Here is a 20,748-nt window from a genome sequence, read left to right as displayed (position 1 = left end):
GTACAGTAATGCAGAAAACCTTCTTTAAAGCAAAGGCTGCTACGCAAGCAACTTCTTAATGAGCAATTCACCATGAAGCTGCCTTTTATTTAACACCACTTCATTGAACAAAGTAAGTTTGGCCAATTATGCCCTATTCGCACTGGAGTAGAATTACCTGGGGACCTAGGACTAATCCCCCTGCATCTGTGTTTCCTGTGGCACCTTTGCATGAGATAAACCAAGTCTGTATTTCACTCGAATTTCCTAATCAAGTCCCAAGGATTATCACCGGATGCAATCAAAAAGTCACATCCCCAGGCTTGTTTTGTGTGCAATTTTGGAGGAACGCTCATTGGAAAATTAGAAATCAGACGACCGGTTGCTAGCTATAGGAACACTTTCCTTAGCAAATGCTGCCACGCACGTCATGCATCTCATTATCTTCGCAGATTTGGTTCTTCTGCATCCGAGCTAGCTCCTTCTCCAAACAGGACTCCATGCTGCCGAGGACCCTCCTGAATTTGCACACAAAATGCTGTCAAAATTGTCAAAAATGAGAAATTACTCTGCAGCCTCCATAACTCTCGACCCAAAAACACGTGGAAAAAAAGGCACGGAAAAAACAGAGAATCTTTGAAATGACCCCCAAATTACCGAGTTGCCGATTGACGCGGGACGGACATCATCAGACGACCTCCGTGTTTTGTGAAATACGGTAGGTCATTTGCAGAGGAATTTTTATTTTCCAAATTTTCGACGTGGCAGATTGGCGTGGTGATTAAGATCTCGGACCCCCTCCGCAATAATTACAAAGCACACGAGGACCCCAGGTAATACTGGTCCAGCGCAAACAGGGCTTTAGTCATTAATGGAATTCGCATCGGCACCACTTCAGTAAACACTCCTCAATATAAATGGTAAAATGGACTGCATTTTATATAGCGCTTTTACCCAAAGCGCTTTACAATTGATGCCTCTCGTTCACCCATTCACACACACACTCACACACCAACAGTGAAAGGCTGCCATGCAAGGTACCAATCAGCTCGTTGGGAGCAATTAGGGGTTAGGTGCCTTGCTCAGGGACACTTCGACATGCCCGGGGGGGGGGGGGGGATCGAACCGGCAACCCTCCGAATGCCAGACAACCGCTCTTACCTACCTGAGCTATGCAAAATAGATACTAACGGTTGGAGTACCTGGGCGAGTGTGAAAATGCAAGACAAAGCGCTCAGGTGCTGAACGCTCCTTTCGCTCCAGGCGTAGCGCGAGAACGCGTAGAAGAGTTTTAACTGACGGGGGGATAACGGCGCAGCGAGACCGACGACGGGATTCGGACAGTCAGTTACGCCAACGAGGTCGATCGGAAGAGCGCTGACATTTACCGTTCAAGACGGGCGCGCTCGCGAAAAGGCCAATTCAAAAAAGCTGCGCGGAATTAGCGGCTGACATTTCCTCGGGCGGCAGCGCGAGAGGCGCTCTCCCACAATGCCGTCTTCCCCCCGGACCGCGCCGCGCCGAAGACGGTCCCCCCGAAGGGCCGACAGACCAATCGCGGCCAACGATTTTCAATTCCCCCCTGTGAAACGGTAATTATTTCGAATTGTCGCACCTTAACATTGGAATGGAAATGCGGGAAAGGAACGAGACAAAAACAATCAAGGACTCAAAGACCAATTCGGTGTTATTAACGGACGCTTCTCTTTGTTAAACATGAGAGTCGACGATAAAATAAAAAAATATATAAAAATACAGATTTCTTCCTTTTGGATAAATCTAGATGTCTCTCCAACTGGGTGGGACAGTTCACAGACGGTCACAGCACAGGTTCCTGATGAGTCGCCGGCGGAGGGGCGGGGCTCCCGGCCGGCTTCGGATCGCTCCGCACCGGCAGGACGTCCGTCAGCCAATAGCGGAACAGGGAGCAGACGGCGGACGTCTCCGCTGCGGAAACGAGAGAACGGTCGTTATTTTCGTGCAAGGTGACCTTCGACCCGAGAGCACTGGGAACTGCCACCGTTTCCAGCAGCTACTGGAAACCGAACCGTTAATTTAGTGTTCGCAAACCCCCCCCTCTTTCATGCAGGAATACATCAAACGGGTTCCAAAAAAATGGACGCGTGCATAATTCATATCCTAAAAGCGTACCACCCTCGAGCCCTTTCTATGCTCCTAGAGAGAGCGAAACAAAGCAAGAAACTGCTTAGGAAACCCGTTTCTCCTGGAGGCCATTTTACAGGGTCACTTGGAGTCCTTCTTCTATGTAGTACGAACTTTCGGTGATGGGGACACTGTGCCGGGGGAGGTCACCCCAGTGTAAAATTCCACACCGAGCCCGAACGAGCGCGTTAATTACGCGGCGCGGCTCTTCGCCGGGCCGGGTCGCTGAGCAGCCCCGACGTCTCAATCGGCGCAGCCTCGTGACTTTGGCCTTTCCCGAACCCGTCCTCGCGATCGCTCCTCCGCGGCCGACCCGAACTCGCCAGCTTTTTTCCCCCCCCGATTCTGCCCGAGGAACGTCGCCGCGAACGAAAGACGACCTCGCGCGAATCTCGCTCGCCAGATAAAGGTTAAGCAAACGGGAATAAATATTAATTAAAGAGGCTGAGAGAGAGAGAGAGAGGGGGGGGGGGAAGAGCAAAGGCTGCAGAACAGGGGGGAGGACGCGCGTCTGGGGAGCGGAGCGCGAGGCGGTGAAACGCGGGGTTATCGATCCCGTCTCCCGGCCTCGGGGGGGAGGCGGCCGCCGGGGCGTGACGGGGACCCGCGACCCCCCGAAACGACGAAGCGGTGGCGCGCGCGCGGGCTGCTGCAGCACTGCAGAACTGTGTTTGCTTAAAGAGCCCGTTTCTTTTCTCCGGGCCCGGACCACCCGACTGTATCTGCGAAACGCTCCGACAGGCAAAAGAAAAAACAGGCCCCCGGTGGTCCAGTACAGGCCGATCATCAGCACACACATGCGACCCCCCCCGCCCACTCCTGAGTGGCTACGCAATCCCTTACATTCCCTACACGCTTTGATGACTCGTGTATTCTCTGCAAATAAGTTCTCATTCGACCTACCTGGTTAGGCAAATGTACACATAGACATGCACACATCAACACATGTGCACGAATGCACATACACTCTCTCGTACATGAGCGTGTCCACGCACACATAACCACACACAAACACACACACACACGCACGTACACACGTAATCATGCATGCACAAACACTCTCTTACATGAACGCAAGCACACACGCACATGCATACACACACACGCACGCACATACACATAAACACACACAGGCACACACACACGTGCACACACACACATGCATACACACGCACGCACGCACGCACATACACATAAACACACACGGGCACACTCACTCACGCATACACACACACGCATACACATGCATGCACACAAACACACACATGCATATACACGCACGCACATACACATAAACACACACACGCGCACACACATGCATGCACACACGTAAACACACACACACACACACACAAGGAACAAGGCCCGGGCGCACACCGCGTCCACACAAGCCTCACGCACCGGGGGGCATGTCAGAGCCGCGGCCGAACTCCTCCAGGGCCCCCGCCAGGCCTCCCGCGTCCCGCCGCAGCGCCAGGGCCAGGAGGCGGCGCAGCCGAGCCCGGTCAGCAGGGGGCGCCGTCCCGGCGGCGAGGCCGGCCGCCAGGCCCTCCATCACGGCGTCTGGAACCTGGGCCGCCGCGGACGCACCACCTGGCGTGGAGGAAGAGGGGGGGTGGGGCGGATGGCGAAGGTAAGAGAAGTTCACTCCGTCCTACAGCACTGTCAACAAGAGGCTTAATTAGTGCTCTGAAGGTCAGTCTGAACGTCTCTTCATAACACACGGAGAGAGGAGTGGAGTGGAGGGGGGGAAAAAAAGCCACAAACTCAAGAGTCTCTACTTTCTGCTGAACGGGTGGTGAATACAGATGACGGCGAGTTCCAGTAAACGTCGGGAGCTATGAAACTCAACCATTTACCGGAAAGGAACTGACGTTACCCGTAAAACCCCCAACTGCAAAGTTTTTTATACTAAAATAAAAGTCCTTGTTGCGCTGTTCGAGAGAACGGAAATATGACCACAGCTGATGCCTCGGGGTACACGCATGGAATTTAGAACACGGCGCGTATCCACACCTGAAGTCTGACGTGATTTATAAACTGCGTTCGTAAAACTAGATTACAGCTTGTTCAATTAGATGACTCAATACCAGACCTGGGTCAAATTCGTATTGGTTCTGGATTCAAAAACTTTTCTACGCTTTACTGATCTTGTCTGGCGTATTGGAACCAATGCAATACTTTCAAAAAGTGCAAACCTTGCCTTCTGGTCATATTGGCAGGCTCAATTACACCAGGCAAGATCAACAGAGCACAGAAAAGTATATGAATCCAGAACAAATACGTATTTGACCCAGGTCTGCTCAATACTGATACAACCAACGGGAATGTATGAGTTATCAGAACTACTTTTGGGGGTGGGGGAATACATTTTTTAAACTTCATGAATATATTGAATTCATGATTGTTTATTTAACTTTTTATAATGAACTATTAAAAAATAAAATGTTCTGAAGTCTTTACAGCTTAGTTTCATGGGCATGAGACAGCCAGCACAGCCTGTGCCATTAATTATTACTGCAAATATATAAATGCTTTATGGAACTACCGTGGAAATAAACCGGAACAGTAAATTGTTAAATGACGTAGTTTACGCAAACATTGCTGAACTATGTAAAGAAAGAAATGAATGTAATTCCCATATGGATCTGGGGACTTCAAAACTGATCACAAGAAACACAGGTACTAAATAAGGGTGTGGTGAATCAGATTCTTCTAAACGTCTGGTTCATAAATCTGGTGAGATTCACATTGCTATTATATAAATTGCTGCTGGGGTAGAATTATTGCGTGGACAGACAAAATTGGGGTCATTTGAATATATGGCAATACAAATCTCCATGCAACTGTTTTTCTCAAAGGGTTTTAACTCAATAAAAGTGAGGTGGAATGGATTCCACAGAATGTCTACAATATAAATTAGATGTTTTAGATGACGTATTCGCCCTGGGAATTGTGGCTGGGGTTTAACTGTTGTACTTCCACCTTCATTTACATATTGTAGAGCACAAATCTTGCTCTCCTCCAAAGGAAAACAATTCTAACTCTAACGTTAAACAAGAGTGAAATAGGTGTCTCAGGATGTCTATATGAATCAGGGGAGTTTCAAGACGATGCATTCGCCCTAGGAGTTGTGGCTGGGGTTTAACCCCTGCTCGATTTTGGTCGAGAAACCACCTTTGCCAGATTCTGAGCCAGGAAAATCCCTGGTCATGAAATGGCCTAAATCTAATTGTGCTATGTGTACATGACCAGCTCTCAGCAAATAGGGGGCCCACACCACAATATGAAGACCAGATTTTATCACATAGTTGGTTTAACTACATAGTTTCCGTTTTAAAGTTAAACGGAGGGCTGAGCATGGCAGTTATTTCAAACTCAAGGATTGCTGGGTAAGGGAATGCCTGCTGGAAAAAGCCAAAGTCGGGACACCGATTGCTTCCAGGGATGCAAATGACGGTCCCACTGCATGGCAGTTTGAGCCGTCGAGGTTCTACAAGTTGCGTGGGACACCCCCGAGAGGTCGCCCCCCCGCTGGCGGCTTCCGCTCTACGCGGTTACTCGGTTCTAGTGAGACGAGGAACGGCTTTGAGCGCTGCGCGTTAGGAGCCCCGCGTCCGTCCCCGCTGCCCTGGGGGGGAGGGGCAGGAGCGCCTCTGCGCGAGGACACTTACGGTCGGAGAGGCAGATCTCCCGCGTGGCCCGGAGGAAGTCCAGCAGCTCCGCCATCTTCTCCTCCCCGCGCTCCTGCTCCTCCTCCTCCTCCTCCGCCTCCTCCTCCCCAACCGGCCCCGGCTGGTAGGTGAACTCCACCGCGGCGGCGGCGGCGCCGGGCGCCAGGCCCAGGGAGGTCAGCCTCTCCTTGCGCCTCCTCTTCTTCTCCTTCCTCCTCCTGTTCCTGCTCGTCTTCGCGTCCCCTCCGGCGGTCCCGGCCTCCTCCTCCCGGGCCCCGCCTGGTTCGCTCTCCTCCTTCGCGCCTCCTCCACCTCCTCCTCCTCCTCCTCCTCCTGCCGCTCCGTGACGCCTCCTCTTCCGCCTCCTCCTCTGGTGTCCTCCTTCGCTCGGCTCGGGGCTTCTCTCGTCTCTGGCCTCGGCTGGAAAAAAAGAACAGAAGACATTGCAGACTCTATTTCGCTTCATTTATTTACTTCTTGGGCCTGATACATTACTGAGCCTGCGTTCAAAGGCAGAGGCACAGAAAGGCGATGACTCATTCCTTATGGTAGCTTAGTGATGAAAACACAATGCAATAAAAAAAAAGAGCATTCATTAAATTCTGATTGGAACATTTCTTTTTTTTTTTTAAAGGACAGTGGGACGGTCTGCCCTCCTTTCATACTTTCTGCTTCAGTCAGACAGTAGACAGCAGTGAGACTAACGGGAAAGTATCACAGCACAGAAAGTTCAGCGGCGAGAATCAAACCGCCCCCACCCAAAAATAACGTGTCGGAGTCCTGCAGACTGTCCGATTGATCTGGTCCGATTAAAACGCTTCTCGCGTAATTGCCTGGAAAGTTGCCGTGTTTGGTTTCCTTCGCTAAACGTAATGAAAATTGCGACCGTGTCCGTTCGGCGCGTTTGCTGATCCGGAGAATGACCGCGACGCGTAAACAAGCCGCTGAGTTCCCCTCCATTGCTCTGTTAATTTGGTCCTCGGGTAAAACGCGCGTGCTGCTGGTGCTCCAGCATCCGGGAAGAGCTTACGCGGTGAAAGCCACAGGGACGACGCGCTCGCGAAACGGTCATCGACGCACCCGACCCCGACGGCGCGTTTCGAAGCGAGCGTTCAGCGTGGAACCCGCCAAGTTTCAAGTTCGTTTCCGTTTCCGCTTCCGCTTGATGACTCCTCCCCTCGCGCGACCTCACGGACAGCCGTGACGTCACCCTTTCCGGGGGTCCGAGGAGCTGCCAGGCCCTCGGAGGCAGGTGCCCCGCCCGGCCCGCGGCACCGGGGTGCGGAAGACTAACGGCTTCGGGCCTGAGACTGCCAGGCGGAGGTGGGGGGGGGCGCCGTCTGTCAGAACGATGGGGCTCGTGGGGCGCCGCGGTGCAAATAAAATGAAAAATAAAAATAAAAAATAAGGCCCTGCTTCTCCACGGAACGGCGAGTCCCCCAGTTGGCGCGCGCCCGAAGATCCCCGCAGTATTTACGGCGGCGTGGCGTTTTTACGACGCGCGCTCGCGCGCAGCTCCGCTCCAGAGGGAGAGCTAGCGCTGCCGCTACATGCAAACGCCCGTCCGGGGAGCGTTAGCGCTGCGTGCGCTGCACTTACCGTTCTGATCGTGAAAGATGCGAAGCCATCCCTCTCCCTCAAGAAATCAATGCTAATTATTATTTAGGTTCATTATTATTCAGGAACTACGGGAAGCGTGTGAGAAACTTCTTGCTGATGAAAGCAATGCGAGAGGCTTGTCGATGATGAATGCCGGGAGGAGGCAGAGAGAGGTCAGTAATGTGCACCTATATCAGCCGTGTCACAGTGTGCTCAAAGTTAGTGAGAACATCGATAGCACACCAAATTGAAGGTTAACCGAATGTAATCAAGTCAATAATATGTTCTCCGGGGTTTTGTGCAAAAATGGGTGGGACTACCACACGTCATCAAGAACCCGTTAAGTATGAATCAGTTATTTCACATTCCAGATAGTTTTGATTGGCTCAAACCAGCCAGTGATTGATAGCAAGTGGTCCACTCTTCCTTACCAGCAAGGTGATGTGAAAGACACCCAGGGCTCACTCCAATCACTCATTTTATCAGTCCCTGCCTTCTCTGTCCTTGACTCACCTGGAAATTTATTGAGATCCGCCATCTTTAAGGACATTCCAGCCCATTAAATGCTCTTTCAAGGCGCTAGGAGCGAGGAGCTAGGGGGTTCTTGAAGGACACTTGAGCAAGGAAACATGCAGAAGTATTTCTTCGGAACACGCAACGTACAAATGATCAACCTGTGGATCCACCTCCCCCCCCATCTGCCATGTCTGTAACTGACATGGCTTCAGACTTGACTGAACAAGGAGGTCCCGCTTGCCTGATAAGTTTCCTCAATTCCTCCATCATCGGGTCCTTTCCTCGTACCCTTTCCTTGTGTCCTCTGTTGGGTGCAGCCAAGGAAGGGAGGGAAGGATACAAGTAAAGCCAGGTAAAATAAGAGATTGGAGAGAGCCCCCAGTTGATAGCCAGATCGGATTTGGGGGGAAAAACACCCTTCCCATACTCCATGTTGTTACAGGAAAGGTAACAATGGCCATGTGAGAGTATACAAATTCAGAAAGACGTCTGGATCTTCACCAAAGGATTGATAGCATTAGCCCTCACAACCGGTTTGTATTTTATCTGCTGCTTTGCTTCCGTGACATGCTATTCCACAACGGGTACACGGCAGTTGCAGTATATCTCTAGAGCCGGAGACCCACAGAAAGGCTCTCAGGATTTCACGCAATTTGTCCAGAAAACGTTCCGTTCAATCGAGTCTGTCCAAGACGTCATCCCACAGACATTTCAAGTCAGAATCGCTCCTTTACACTAGAACATTCCAGAAATGTTGACGCGAGGAGGACGTTCCTTGTCATTGCTGTCGACTTCCTTGTGTCGGTCGTCCGCACCCCATTTTTACAATATTACTCTTCTTTGCCAAGTCCTCCGTTAACTTCAGAACCGTGTCAAAATCGACGAGGAACAGAGCCACAGTGCCCTCATTTTAACAACCCCGAACCAAAGGAGCAGAAAGAAAAACTTTGCCCGAATGTGCCGTGATGGCAACTTTTAGCCGTCAGACTCAGCGTGAACACCGCTTTCTGAAAATCCTGTCAGTGCTTCCGAGATGACGTCTGAAAAGAGTCCAAAGCCTTTGCTCGCAGGCCCCGGCTTCCAGCTCCTTCTCGTGGCTGTCGATCAATCACGCTCCAAGCACAGTCAGCCGGGGTAAGCCTCCGCACTTCCAAGAAATCCAGCGCGCGTGTGGGTGCCAGTCATGAAAGTGTGTAAAGATATCAGAATTTTAATCAAAGCGCTGACGCTGCCAGAAGCTTGCTATGCGGTGCTGAAGAGTAAGATTGAGATTGAGGCGAGAACTGATCAAGAAATGTGCACGTTGCTTCACCATGTATGTATATACACTGCCACTTTTCAGTCATTTTTTTGTTAACCGATCAAAAACAATTTTTTTTTTTTTTGTATTTGCTTCAACGTGAGCTCTGTGCAAAGAATCTCAAAATAACAACAGGATTCATTACAATATATCCCCTGCAATGGCATGTCCTTGTTATCACCATGGCTTGATACTGCAGTCAAGGCTTATTTCCAGTCAGGCACATCTTGCCAACGCAAGGCACGAGTTGCAATGCCACAATTATTGGTATGGCAGAGCAAAAATGACAGCTCCACAAAGGCAGGTTAATTGCAGCTTTTTTTAGCATTTGTGCTAAGCAGGTATAATGAGTTTCACCAGTCATTTTTTCCGATCACAAGGAACCTGCATGGCTGTGCTTCCGATTGGCTGAGAACCAATGCTGCTCAGTGTTTTCATCATTCTAAGGGTACGGACCAAAAACCTGGATGCACTTCAACCAGAAGCACATAAAGATCAATAAAAGCTCTGCAGCTCCCAGGTCGGGAGGGCATTCTTTATACCTCATTGCCAGGACGTCCTCCGTGCAGGATCTGAGCCCAGATCAGTTAAGCCAGAGGTTTTCAATCTCTTCTGATCAAGGGACTTCCATGCAGGCTCAAAGGCATCCAGGGGTCCCCCATTACAAAAGTGCCTCTATATATATATATATATATATATAGTATATATATATATATATATATATATATAAAGCTTTTACACTTTGAAATTTTCCCCAAATATATATGTGTCACTGTACATGAATTCTGGATAGGGACCCCCTTACAGTACATACAAGGACCCCCTGTTGAAAACCCTGGAGTTAAGGACTTGAGCAGTCTTTCTGTGAGGAACACCCATCATGACAACATACTGTATGCACCGCCACTTTCTTTCTGTCGTAAGGCGCTGAAAAGATTAAACATTCATGATTTTCCATTCCTGACCGTGAACGAAACATGAGTAGAACAGCAGCAGATTATGCATTGTGCACATGGGACACTTTTAAAAAAATTCAATATTGCATAATGGGGCGGAATGGTAGCGCAGTGGGTGGCACTGTTGCCTCACAGCAAGAAGGTCCTTGGTTCGAATCCCAGCTGGGGGCCTTTCTGCGTGGAGTCTGCATGTTTGCATTCATGAGTGTTGTGAGTGAACGGTGTGTGTACCATGGGCGACATAGCTCAGGAGGTAAGAGCGGTTTGTCTGGCAGTCGGAGGGTTGCCGGTTCGATCCCTGCCCTGGGCGTGTCGAAGTGTCCCTGAGCAAGACACCTAACGCCTAACCGCTCTGGTGAATGAGAGGCATCAATTGTAAAGCGCTTTGGATAAAAGTGCTATATAAATGCAGTCCATTTACCATTTACCAGGAGATGGACTGGCGAACTGTCCAGGGTGTATTCCTGCCTCTGCCTTCCCTGACCAGGAATATGCAGGTGTAGATAATAGATGGAAGATTGCATAATCTTCAAAAAATCTTTGCTATGTTAAATCCAGGTTCTAGAGAGCACCACTTAAGTTCAAACCTGCAAACATCAGTAACCGAGGGTTGGAACAGAAATAACACTCCTAACGCATAGCAGTTTGAGCCAATCCAGATTTCGCCATAAGCAGGTTACTGCAATGAGCATTTACAGCCTGTGGGTGGTACACCCATTTTAAGGTAAGATCTGAACTCAAACTGCTATTCCATATCAGCCAACCCACAGTCTAATTCCCTACCACTACTCATTGCAAAGGTAAACTCCAGAACCTCCACAATTAACTTGTACTAGTTGGCAAATATGCAAATGATGAGGTTGTCTTATTAGCCTGTATGGGCGGGGTGTCATGTGACATTTGACACATTAATAAAACATTAACTCATTCATGGACCCGTCAGCCAGAATGAGTATGCATGACACCACATATAAAATGCAACTCCTGGGCTTGTCAGTGGGCCTGACAGAAGCGGGTTTACTCTGAAATCCCAGCGGCGTTTGCACTGACGTCTTACGCAATGCAACTAAGGACAACAACGTGGACCTACTTTTCCCTGAGCTCACCTTAAGCCTAAGGAGAGTACTTGAAGACAGTGAATTTCAAGCATCACACCTAAACTCCATAAGCCTGGGGATGGAAGACCTCTTAATAAATCTGGTGCTTTACGGCTTATCACAAGCTGCAAAAATGGCCCCCGTAAATGTGAGGGTATGACCTTCTTACCAGCTGGGCCACCTTCGGTATCGACGCTTCCTGGCTCTGGAAGTGTGGCGGGCTCCCCGTCACCCGCCCCGTAGCCTTCGGGTGGAGGAAGCACGGTGTAAACCCTTGTCAGCGGCGGCTTGCTTTTCCCTGCTTCTCCTGGAATACATAAGACAGAAATGCAGTGTTTCTAGCGGCGCTTTACAACCAAGGGGCTGTGTCTTGAAGGAGTAAGGAGTACAGGACAAAATTAATAGTCCCCTTCTTCAAACATTTCATTGAGACCAAAGCAATTATGTTGGATCGTACGTGGTGGGTGGTCACAGTCCCCCTCGCTGCTACGATCACGACCACTCCTGCACTGCCCAACGCGCAGTGTACTGCTGATTTTATTTTCCGATCTGATAGTTAATAGATTAATTAATGGCCACGGGTAAACACGGGGTCCTCGCCGTTCACACACGACCCGGATGCGCAATCTTACCTTAGCACACGTTCCGTTTTCTCCTGCTATTACAGCTTGTTAGCCAGCTGGCTAGTGGATACAATGTAGCTGCCCTTACACTGGCTTAACCCGCTAACTCCGGAATTGCAAATGCTTTGTAAAAAATATATCAGAAACGATTTAAGTAACGTATTATTTGTTATTTAACATTCACTGTTACATATTTACCTGTGACAACTGAGAAATCCTTTTCTTACGTAAATATAGATATGCGAAAATGAAGCCAAGGAGTTAAGTTCTAATATACTTCTACATGAATATGGGTTTCACCATTTATATAGGTGAAAGGTTTTGCAACATCGGTTCTGCATGAGGGCAGTTGCGAGACTTGAAGCACTGATTCAGGAAATTTGGACCAATAAAACAAAAGACAGCAATGAGTTGTGTAGAGTAACCCATGTCCCCCCTTTCATGCCAAAGCCCAGCTGTGTCGTACCCGTGTAAATCCCAGGTGAAGAGCAGGGTCGCGGACCTAGGTCAAATAATGTGGGTTGACCCTTTCACACAACCGGCAAACATGGGCTTTACCCGGGGACGTCGCTTCAGTGTGAAAGGGATCTTAGTAGGACATTCTCTCAATTTAAGCTGGGAGATTCAAGCAACTTTTGAAGCCTTGGCAGTAACAGCAGCCTGAATTCTTGGAACAGAAAATAACATTTCATGGTCTGGATCCCACTTACAGCAACACATCATAAAAAACAAGCGGTTTCCTTGACAGACGCGCTCAGCCATGCTCGCTGCACGTCTTGAACTGTGTTGAAGTTTTCTAGCGCTTCAAACAGTGAGGGAAGGAAGCCAAAGAAACTAAGGTTACCTACAATGCCATTTAACTTCCCACGGGAAGCTGGATTGTTTTGGATGTCTTCAGAGAAGCTAGTGTACCGAGTTGTTTCTTACCTGCTGCTACTGTGCCTCTAATGGTTTTCACTTTGGCACATGCTTTGTCACAGACTGATCCTGGACTGGTCAATGGCGCCTGCGGTTTTTCAGTTTTTGGAGGCACTGGGTAGAGTCTCCTCATAAGTTTCTCCTGAAATACTAAATATACAACAGATACATTTTATATTAAAATCATATCAATACAAACAAATTAACATAACAATTACTGTTTATGTAACAAGTGAATCGCATGAATATAGGCCTATGTGATTACATGTGAATACCTATGAAAAGAAATATATAATGTAAGAATATGCATCAAAAAAATATTCAAACATGATCACGATACACATGTGGAAATATGTGGCACACTGCATGCAATCAAATTTGACATCAATATGACAATACGTCACCACGTGTTAGCACATAACGTACACTGCATATGATCACACTGCATTTTGTTGAGCAACTGGTTCTTATGTTTGCCGAGTATAGCAAAATGAGAAATGCATTACATTTTTTGTTTGTTTTTCCAGTACATACACTTGAAAAAAAAGTTGTCATTGAGCCAGTTGTTGTGCATAATTTTTTTAAGTTTCACACTTCACAAATACCAGTTTCTCTAACCTCAAAACAGAGGATAATTTCGACAAGGCTTTTCGCCAAATGGCCACAACCGGCCTACCGTGAGCCGTGCTCTTAAAACCCGTGCTGTGAACGAGCCCTAAAGCGGCGCCAGCTCGGTGGCATTTGGTGAGATGCCCATCTCCGGTCCACAAATCCGGAATAGGAACCGAGCTGCAGGGAACGGGATGACGCAGCGTAAATCCGATTGGCCCATTTAATTTCGCATGGCTCAGGTGGGGGTTTTATCGGCGTGTCTGAAATTCGCTCCGTTATTGCGTTCCAGAAGCAACGCGTGGCGCAACTTTCCGCTTGGACAACGCCGGAAAAAACCTTTTTAACAACTCCCACGGCTCGGTCAGCTCCGGGGTATATTGCTTGGCCAGATGCCACTTGTCAGTGGCCATAGGCGTTAGAGGCTAAATGGACCACGTTTGGCTTCAGGCCTTGGAGGGTTCCCTGGTATGGTTTCAACATGTAATTTTCATTACCTGCTGTGAAAGCGGCCACATTTTTTTAAATCCACCGCGGAGTGCCTTGTCCTTAGTAAGCAGGACATTTCAAAATCTGTATTTTACACGGAATCACTTGCTTTCTGATAAAAATAACTTTTGTCCTAAATATGTCGACTCACAACAATAACACAATTTATGTTAAATAAATTAATTATTTTATTATGATACTTGTAACAGAAGCAGGATAAAATAGTGGGATTAAATAAGATACAAATAATGTTTTGGTGTTCTATCAAAACAAATTCTTGAAACACAAACCAAAATTTAAAAACCCTTTCTTCTTTAATTTACTCACGTAGAGCAAGATCATTGTGACATCTCGTTTTCGACTTAATTCAGCTTAAACGCTTTCTCTTTGAAAGTCGCAATGCTGCCAACGGCTGTGTAAGTATTATGGTCGATAACCCAAATGTCAGACAGCGAAAGACGACTGGCTCAAAGAAACAGGAGTCATTGTTTTCTTGTGGTTCAAGTCTGGGTCATCACCCATTGTAGACCATTAAAAAAAGACCTTGGAAAATCGGTGTTTATAGAACGCCTTTTATTTTTTACCTGCATTTCGCCTTTTTTTCAGCATAAAAAACGCATAATACAGCTTTAACTCGACCACTGGATTAGTCAGGTGATTGTGCCAATCCAGTGTCTATGGCGACCCAACAAGGATACAGAATGTAATGAAAGTTTAAATCTCTATGGGTCATGTGTTTTAGACAAATCGTGACACTAGCTATAATGGACAACAGGGAGGTATTGCATCAGTCAATATGACCAGACAGATATAGGTTATTGTTATTGGCCCCAGAATGAATAGGAATGAGTCATGAATCCTAAATTTCAGAGTATACTATATAGGCTACTAATAGTCTTAAATGGAACTCATTGTAAAATTGACAGATTGCACCTTTAAACCTTTAAATATGTAAAGTGCACAACCTTATGGGCCTCAATCCTGCCTATTTTACCCATAGTATAACCCATTGTAAGGTTTGTCTTGTTCAAGGTTCAGGTTGGAATAGGGCTGCAGTAAGAACACTATAAATGGTTCTATAGAGTAATATGAAAGATTCAAAGTAGCAAATGTTTGCCACATGGTTTTTCTCAAGCCAATTAAGGGAATAATTTTAATTACCATTTAAAGCAGTTAGGTAATTTGTGCATACGTCATGGCTATCCAAAGAGTAATGAATATTAATGTTTTTAGACCATGTGAAGAAGGCGTTTCCACACACAGAGGTCACACACAAAGGCGTACATGATTTGAAAGCAGAAAGATACCAGTATTAAGGAATGAATCCACAAGGTAACATAGTTCCAATAGATGCAACAACTGTCATTCCACACATAATTACATGTTAACCATGGCATCACGTTTTTTTCACCATGAAAGACCGCAATATGTAATCTCTCATTCCTTTAATAAGGCTTTATAACATTCCTGATACAATAGATTTTAAAAATGAACAGGTTTCTTAACAAATTTTCTTCTGACACGTTTTATTCAAACAAATCAAGACTTTATAAGCGATCAAGAGTAGTATGATTCTCTAACCAGAATTCCAGGAGGTAAACATATATTAAGTTATTATCAGAAAGATAAGTTTAGGCCATGTTTCTTAAAAAAAAATTTTTTTTAAACAAGTATCTTATATTAAAGAAAAACAATTAAAACAACAAATAATTAAAAAATACATCCGCAAACTTTATTTCATAAGTTACACTCTCCTTTCTCTGTGAAATGTATACAACAACAACCACCCTACAGCATGAGTACAAAGAGAAACTCATTTAAATAAAAAAAAATTTTTTTATAATGAATGTTGTTTGACTGAATTGCACGTTACCTTCGAAGATCAATTGTTTTGTGGTAGTGAGGAGGCTTGCAATGTGATATTTATGTTGAACATTTGTGAGCATACATGTTAATGTAACTATGTGAACAAGACAGATATAAGTTAATATGCAAATCGAGGTGAAAAGTACTGTGATAAGTAAATACCACACCCGTGCAAAAATCACGTTATTTGCTTTGCATTTAACGTAGGCCCAAACATTGGCCAACTACCTACCTAGTCTACTAGCACGCTTTCCTTCGTTATCCAAGTTCGCTAACCAGAAGGCAGCAACGTTAACTCACATGAGTTTTAGTAACAAACCAGAGTATCCTTAGACTAATTAACACCGTACTGTCTTCACATGACACCTGCTAAGTTATTTCTGACAATTCACGAGCAAGCTAGCCCACGCTCACAACAATAGCATAACTTGTTAGCTAGTAGTAAGGACTCAACAAGTCAAGTAGCAAAGAATCTATCGATAGCTATAATTCGACATGAGCGAGTTTGAAAATGACGTCAATGGTGGATGGCTTGCTTACGTTCAACCATAAAAAGTGCTAAATTAGCTAGCTAACGCTAGTCAACGCCGTTAGCTGTCAATGGTTAGCTAGCTATGAGGCAGAGTTAAGACTTTTAGTAACAAAGTGTGCACCGTAGCGTTTCTTACCTTCTTTTCTGTTTGCCATGTTGCAATTGTGTTGCATGTGTCTACTCATCAGTATTTTGCCATGTTTAGTTACGGACAGGATAACCAAGAGCTTAGACTAGGCAACCTATCCACCGAGTTAAGAAGAAGGGTGTCCATGGCCATCCTCCCAGGCCGGGTACGCCGAAACGTTCTAGTATTATTTAGCATTTATTAATAGTTACTGGGTCAGCATATTTTTCTCTGTTTCTGTAATAGGGAAAACCATAGTAATTACAAATCTAACAACCGGTTCAAAAAACACAACTGGCGCCTTGCTGACAACAGACGGAACAGCTCGGCGATTGGACCTTCTCTGAATAGCGCATGTGTAGTTCCAGCGCTCCGCCAGTGCTTCGGCAAAGTGCTAGACATGCGCAGTCCAGCCAAGCCAGCTGTGAAGAGTGGTTTTGACAGCAGCGCATGGAAACCGCGACGGGAATACCAAATACCTAGGCTACTAGTGTTTCAGCATCAGTACCAGCGCATACCAATTTAAGCATTGCACCTCAAAACTTCCGTGGTAACTTCAGCATGTAACAAGGATCTAAAAAATTGGAATTACCTAGAATGTCAGCGCTGAAGAAGGTAATTTTTTATTTTGTTATTACTTAATTAATACTGATATGTTATCTGTACAAAAAGCCGGGGGGTGAATATTGTCTGGTTGGCTTCTGTACACTGTACAAAGTCGGGGTTAATTCATGGTTTACGATACGTGAAGTAAATTGAACTATTTGTTTTTGAAGTGTCCTTTCAATATTAATATAGCTATGTTTGAAGCTGACATAAATTATTAAATTTTTCTTGATTCTTTTAAAATTATCTGACGTTGAGAAAAACAAAAGTCAACTCTTCGGAGAGGTTAGATTGTATTGTCACATGCAGACTATAAGTGCATGTCATGAAATATTTATTGAATTACATCACTTCAAAACAGGCATGACACATTAACTGTCCAACTACGAACGATTCCATGTTCAATTACGCCCATTTGTCGTTGCATGTACAGTGTGCAGTAAGTTAGAGACAAATAAAACAAACGGGATGACAACTGTTGTAATAATTTAGCTTTAACTGTGTCCGAGGCATGTCGATATTGTTGTGTAATGTTGCGCTATATTTTAAATTTTTTACATTGCTGTAGTGCACATGTATGCCTGTATACAATCATGCATTTTCTGAATGGTCGCTTCATTCAACTTTATGGTGGAGCCAGTGGAAAACAGAACTTCACAGCTGCAGAATGCAATTGAAAAATTTCTGCTCGTTTAGTCCGGAACAAAGAGGGTAACGTGCAAGTTAAATATTGTAGCGGGCACGCAACCGCCCTAAAGAGCAGATCGAGGGATTTTTGGGTTGCTTTCAGTTCAGAACAGCAAGACCAGCAGTCAGTCTCTATTGAATAAAATTTCACCTGCAGTATGTGCTTCACAATGGCGTTGGATAGGCGCCGTTAAATAGCTTCACAGATATGACCTGAGAACACCCCGTGTAAGTGATTGCATAATGCTTCAGCACTAGAAAAGTGCGATAATACAACCTACGGAAGATTTTGCAAGATAAGCATTCATTTTCAAGTAATACCAGCGGAAATGCAATGACCATTGATTTAAAATGAGATTTACAGTAGGTTTTTTGGACTGGCTTATTGAGGTATGGGAAGTCACATGTAATCAAAATTGATAACATGCACCATTTTTCAAGTAAGTCCACATTTAAGAAACTAAGATTTAAAAACAAAATAAAATAAATGTTTTGTGCTTTGTAATAGAGAACAAATATCAACTATCGCCTATATCTAAACCAACGTATTTATTATAGCCACAACTCACTTTTTTTTAGCAGTTCTAAAAAGTCATTATATGTAAGAGCGAGTGTCCTAAATTAAAGGATGATGTGCATAAGGATGTTTTCCACTTCTGTAAGTATTCATCACTGAACAATCAAACTGATTAGTACTGAGAGTAGTTCGGTCGTTGCTGTTGTTATGCTGTAGTCATTGGGTTTTTAATTTCATGGATGAGAATATTTTAGCATTAAAGTAAGATTAGTAGAACTGCAAATGTAGTTCCATAAAATAGCGCAAGGATTTTATAAATGAGATGCCTGCTCAGAGGTTTGTCCGCTTCTATAATTGAGGGGGGACTTAGAGTGTAGTGAATAGCATTCATTTAAAATATAATACATTTCATGATAACTCAAAGTGAAAGTACTGTACAGTAGTTGCATTTGGTTAAATATTGGTAAAGCTAAACGTTCAAATAATTAGCCGGTATATTTATGGATGACAAACACTCAGCAGGCCATGCTCATTTAAAGCTATGCCTCTGTGGTAGTTTAGCACTGCACAAACGCAGGTCAATCTTTCATTACACACTGAAGGTCTCCAATTATTTTTACAGTGTGTAGGGAGAGCAAATGTGTCATTCATCTCACAGGAGATGGCAGAGCAAACTAAGAAATGCTTTTACTTGTGCATCTCTTTAATCTAGAATAGGGGTCCAGCAGAGTCAGAACATAGGAACTGCGTTTCCAGCATGGGGGTGTGCATTCGTGCCAAGTCCCTGTAAAGAAGCAGAGCCTCATATATTATGCACTCATATAAAAGTGGCTTGGTAGAGTAGTAACGGCAAGCAGGCAAGCTTTCATTAACATCAAGCTTTCAGATGATGGCAATGAAAGAGGGAGGTGGGACCGACTGTTGTACAAGCAGGAAGGGAATTAGGCGATAGCATTACATGGTGTGTGCATGCGTGTGTGTGTGTGTGTGTGTGATTATTTATTTCTCTGTGCCCACCCCTCTAGTGCTTTCAGTCTTATGATGAGATAGAGAGTGTGTGTGTGTGCTTGTGTGGACGTGTGCATATGTGTGTGTGTGTGTGTGTATGTGTGTGTGTTTATTTGTCCGTGTCCACCCGTCTATTGCTTTCAGTCCTTTGATGAGATAGATGGTTGAGAGACACTGATGATAATGTTAGCCTTATGTTTGAAACATCTGTCCCTACCTGACAGACTGATAAATGACAACACAGCTGGGGATGTGTAGGAACAGTAGAAAAACATGTGGTTTATTTAGTTCCATCATTGTGTTTAATCATCGTCATCATCATCATAATCATACAACATTTTTAGTAGTGGAGCCCTTTGAGCAGGGTGTCTCTGTGGGGACCTGATCAATAATCTTTTTGGGCCGTGTACTGAAGTTGCAAACCAGAAAGAAATAATCCTCGGTGGAGTCTCACATATGCATATTTTAACAACCTTTTCCCAAGTGGGCATTCATTTGTTTTGTAATAACTGCTTTGTCTTATAGATGTTGGTGTGATTAAATCATTGGCAGCGCGCCAAACTTTGACCGACTGACCGCAGACTCACAGTGATGTCATGTTCAATATATTGGACTGAATGGGCTTACTCTGTCCAGAAAAAGCAATCCACCTGCTTATCATGTGCTGTGTGCACTTTACGAATAAACAGTCTTTTAATGTGTGGAGACGCTTTGATCAACGTCAGATGAAAATCCTCTCGGGTTGGGAGTCGGGGCATTGTTACACAATTGGAGATTGTGCATAGTACCATAATACTCTCAACAGGAACGCTAGAAAAGAAGCAATGATTTTTTCATAAATCATAAATATTTCAGGTGCTATGGATTGTGAATATATGAGGTCGTGTGTGGATGAAACATTTAACCATAATCATATCACCATTCTGTGACTGTGATGGCAATGAACTCATAACTTGACAGTTTGGAAATGGCAAGGTAGTTCAACCCAACTAACATGTAGGCTAACATGTTGGGGAACACTCCAGTTAGATTCCCACCAGCCCTGGGTTAAATTATGATTTTATATATTTTACCCCTTTTGACACAAGTAAATTCCTGCAGATTACTGGATTTGTGAAGGTGCAGTACGTAAATTTGTTGTAGAACACTTTTGTTAATATTTGGTGAAATTTCTCTCACATCCTGACAAATAACAATAAATTAAAAGGTCTAAGAAAAAAAAATCCAGTCTCTCTGACTGCCACAGGCAGTGAAATCAGCCACTCTAATTTTCACCACGCCCAAATCTTAACAACCAATCAGGACAGCTCTCTTCCCTGCCTGCCTATCAATCACATTGTTCGTTCCAGTGCTGCCAGAGCAGACAGGGTGGGCGGGGCTACATAAAAGCAGATTAGAGGTAATGTTACTGCATAGATGCAAATATTTGACCTGTAAACAATGCGATACTCCGGTACTACCTTGTAATCTTACATTTGAAAC

At 45.3% G+C, this 20,748-nt stretch overlaps 2 protein-coding genes across 3 annotated transcripts in view; one reads left to right on the top strand and one right to left on the bottom strand.

Moving 5' to 3' along the window:
- Window positions 1-1,663: 1,663 nt before the first annotated feature.
- LOC118225249 (myristoylated alanine-rich C-kinase substrate) lies at window positions 1,664-16,784 on the bottom strand. 2 transcript variants are annotated; one of them, XM_035413439.1, is made up of 6 exons: window positions 16,458-16,784; window positions 12,835-12,975; window positions 11,454-11,591; window positions 5,817-6,236; window positions 3,544-3,735; window positions 1,664-1,926 (listed from the first exon to the last, which is right to left on the bottom strand). In XM_035413439.1, the coding sequence occupies exons 1-6, from the start codon at window positions 16,504-16,506 to the stop codon at window positions 1,799-1,801; spliced, it is 1,068 nt and encodes a 355-aa protein (XP_035269330.1). In that variant the 5' UTR covers window positions 16,507-16,784; the 3' UTR covers window positions 1,664-1,798. The 2 variants fall into 2 exon arrangements, with proteins under 2 accessions (XP_035269330.1, XP_035269403.1); XM_035413512.1 differs by lacking the exon at window positions 16,458-16,784 and adding an exon at window positions 16,022-16,242.
- A 104-nt stretch (window positions 16,785-16,888) lies between these two features.
- dlgap2a (discs, large (Drosophila) homolog-associated protein 2a) overlaps window positions 16,889-20,748 on the top strand; it is a 223,705-nt gene continuing 219,845 nt past the window's right edge. Inside the window, exon 1 of the mRNA XM_035413153.1 lies at window positions 16,889-17,063. Within this exon, the coding sequence (XP_035269044.1) occupies window positions 17,046-17,063 (18 nt within the window). The 5' untranslated portion in view covers window positions 16,889-17,045. The remainder of the gene's footprint in view (window positions 17,064-20,748) is intronic.

Source organism: Anguilla anguilla, chromosome 1 (genome assembly GCF_013347855.1).
Source record: "Anguilla anguilla isolate fAngAng1 chromosome 1, fAngAng1.pri, whole genome shotgun sequence".
Lineage (NCBI taxonomy): Eukaryota > Metazoa > Chordata > Actinopteri > Anguilliformes > Anguillidae > Anguilla > Anguilla anguilla.
The sequence above is the reverse complement of the archived record's forward strand: the minus strand, read 5'-3'. Positions and strand labels throughout refer to the sequence as shown.

Coding starts and splice junctions, on each gene's coding strand:
- LOC118225249 (XM_035413439.1), bottom strand. CDS start 16,506: ATGAGTAGACACATGCAACACAATTGCAACATGGCAAACAGAAAAGAA. Junction 3,736..5,816: donor GGAGATCTGCCTCTCCGACC/GTAAGTGTCCTC, acceptor CCTCCACGCCAG/GTGGTGCGTCCGCGGCGGCC. Junction 1,927..3,543: donor CGGCTCTGACATGCCCCCCG/GTGCGTGAGGCT, acceptor TCGTTTCCGCAG/CGGAGACGTCCGCCGTCTGC.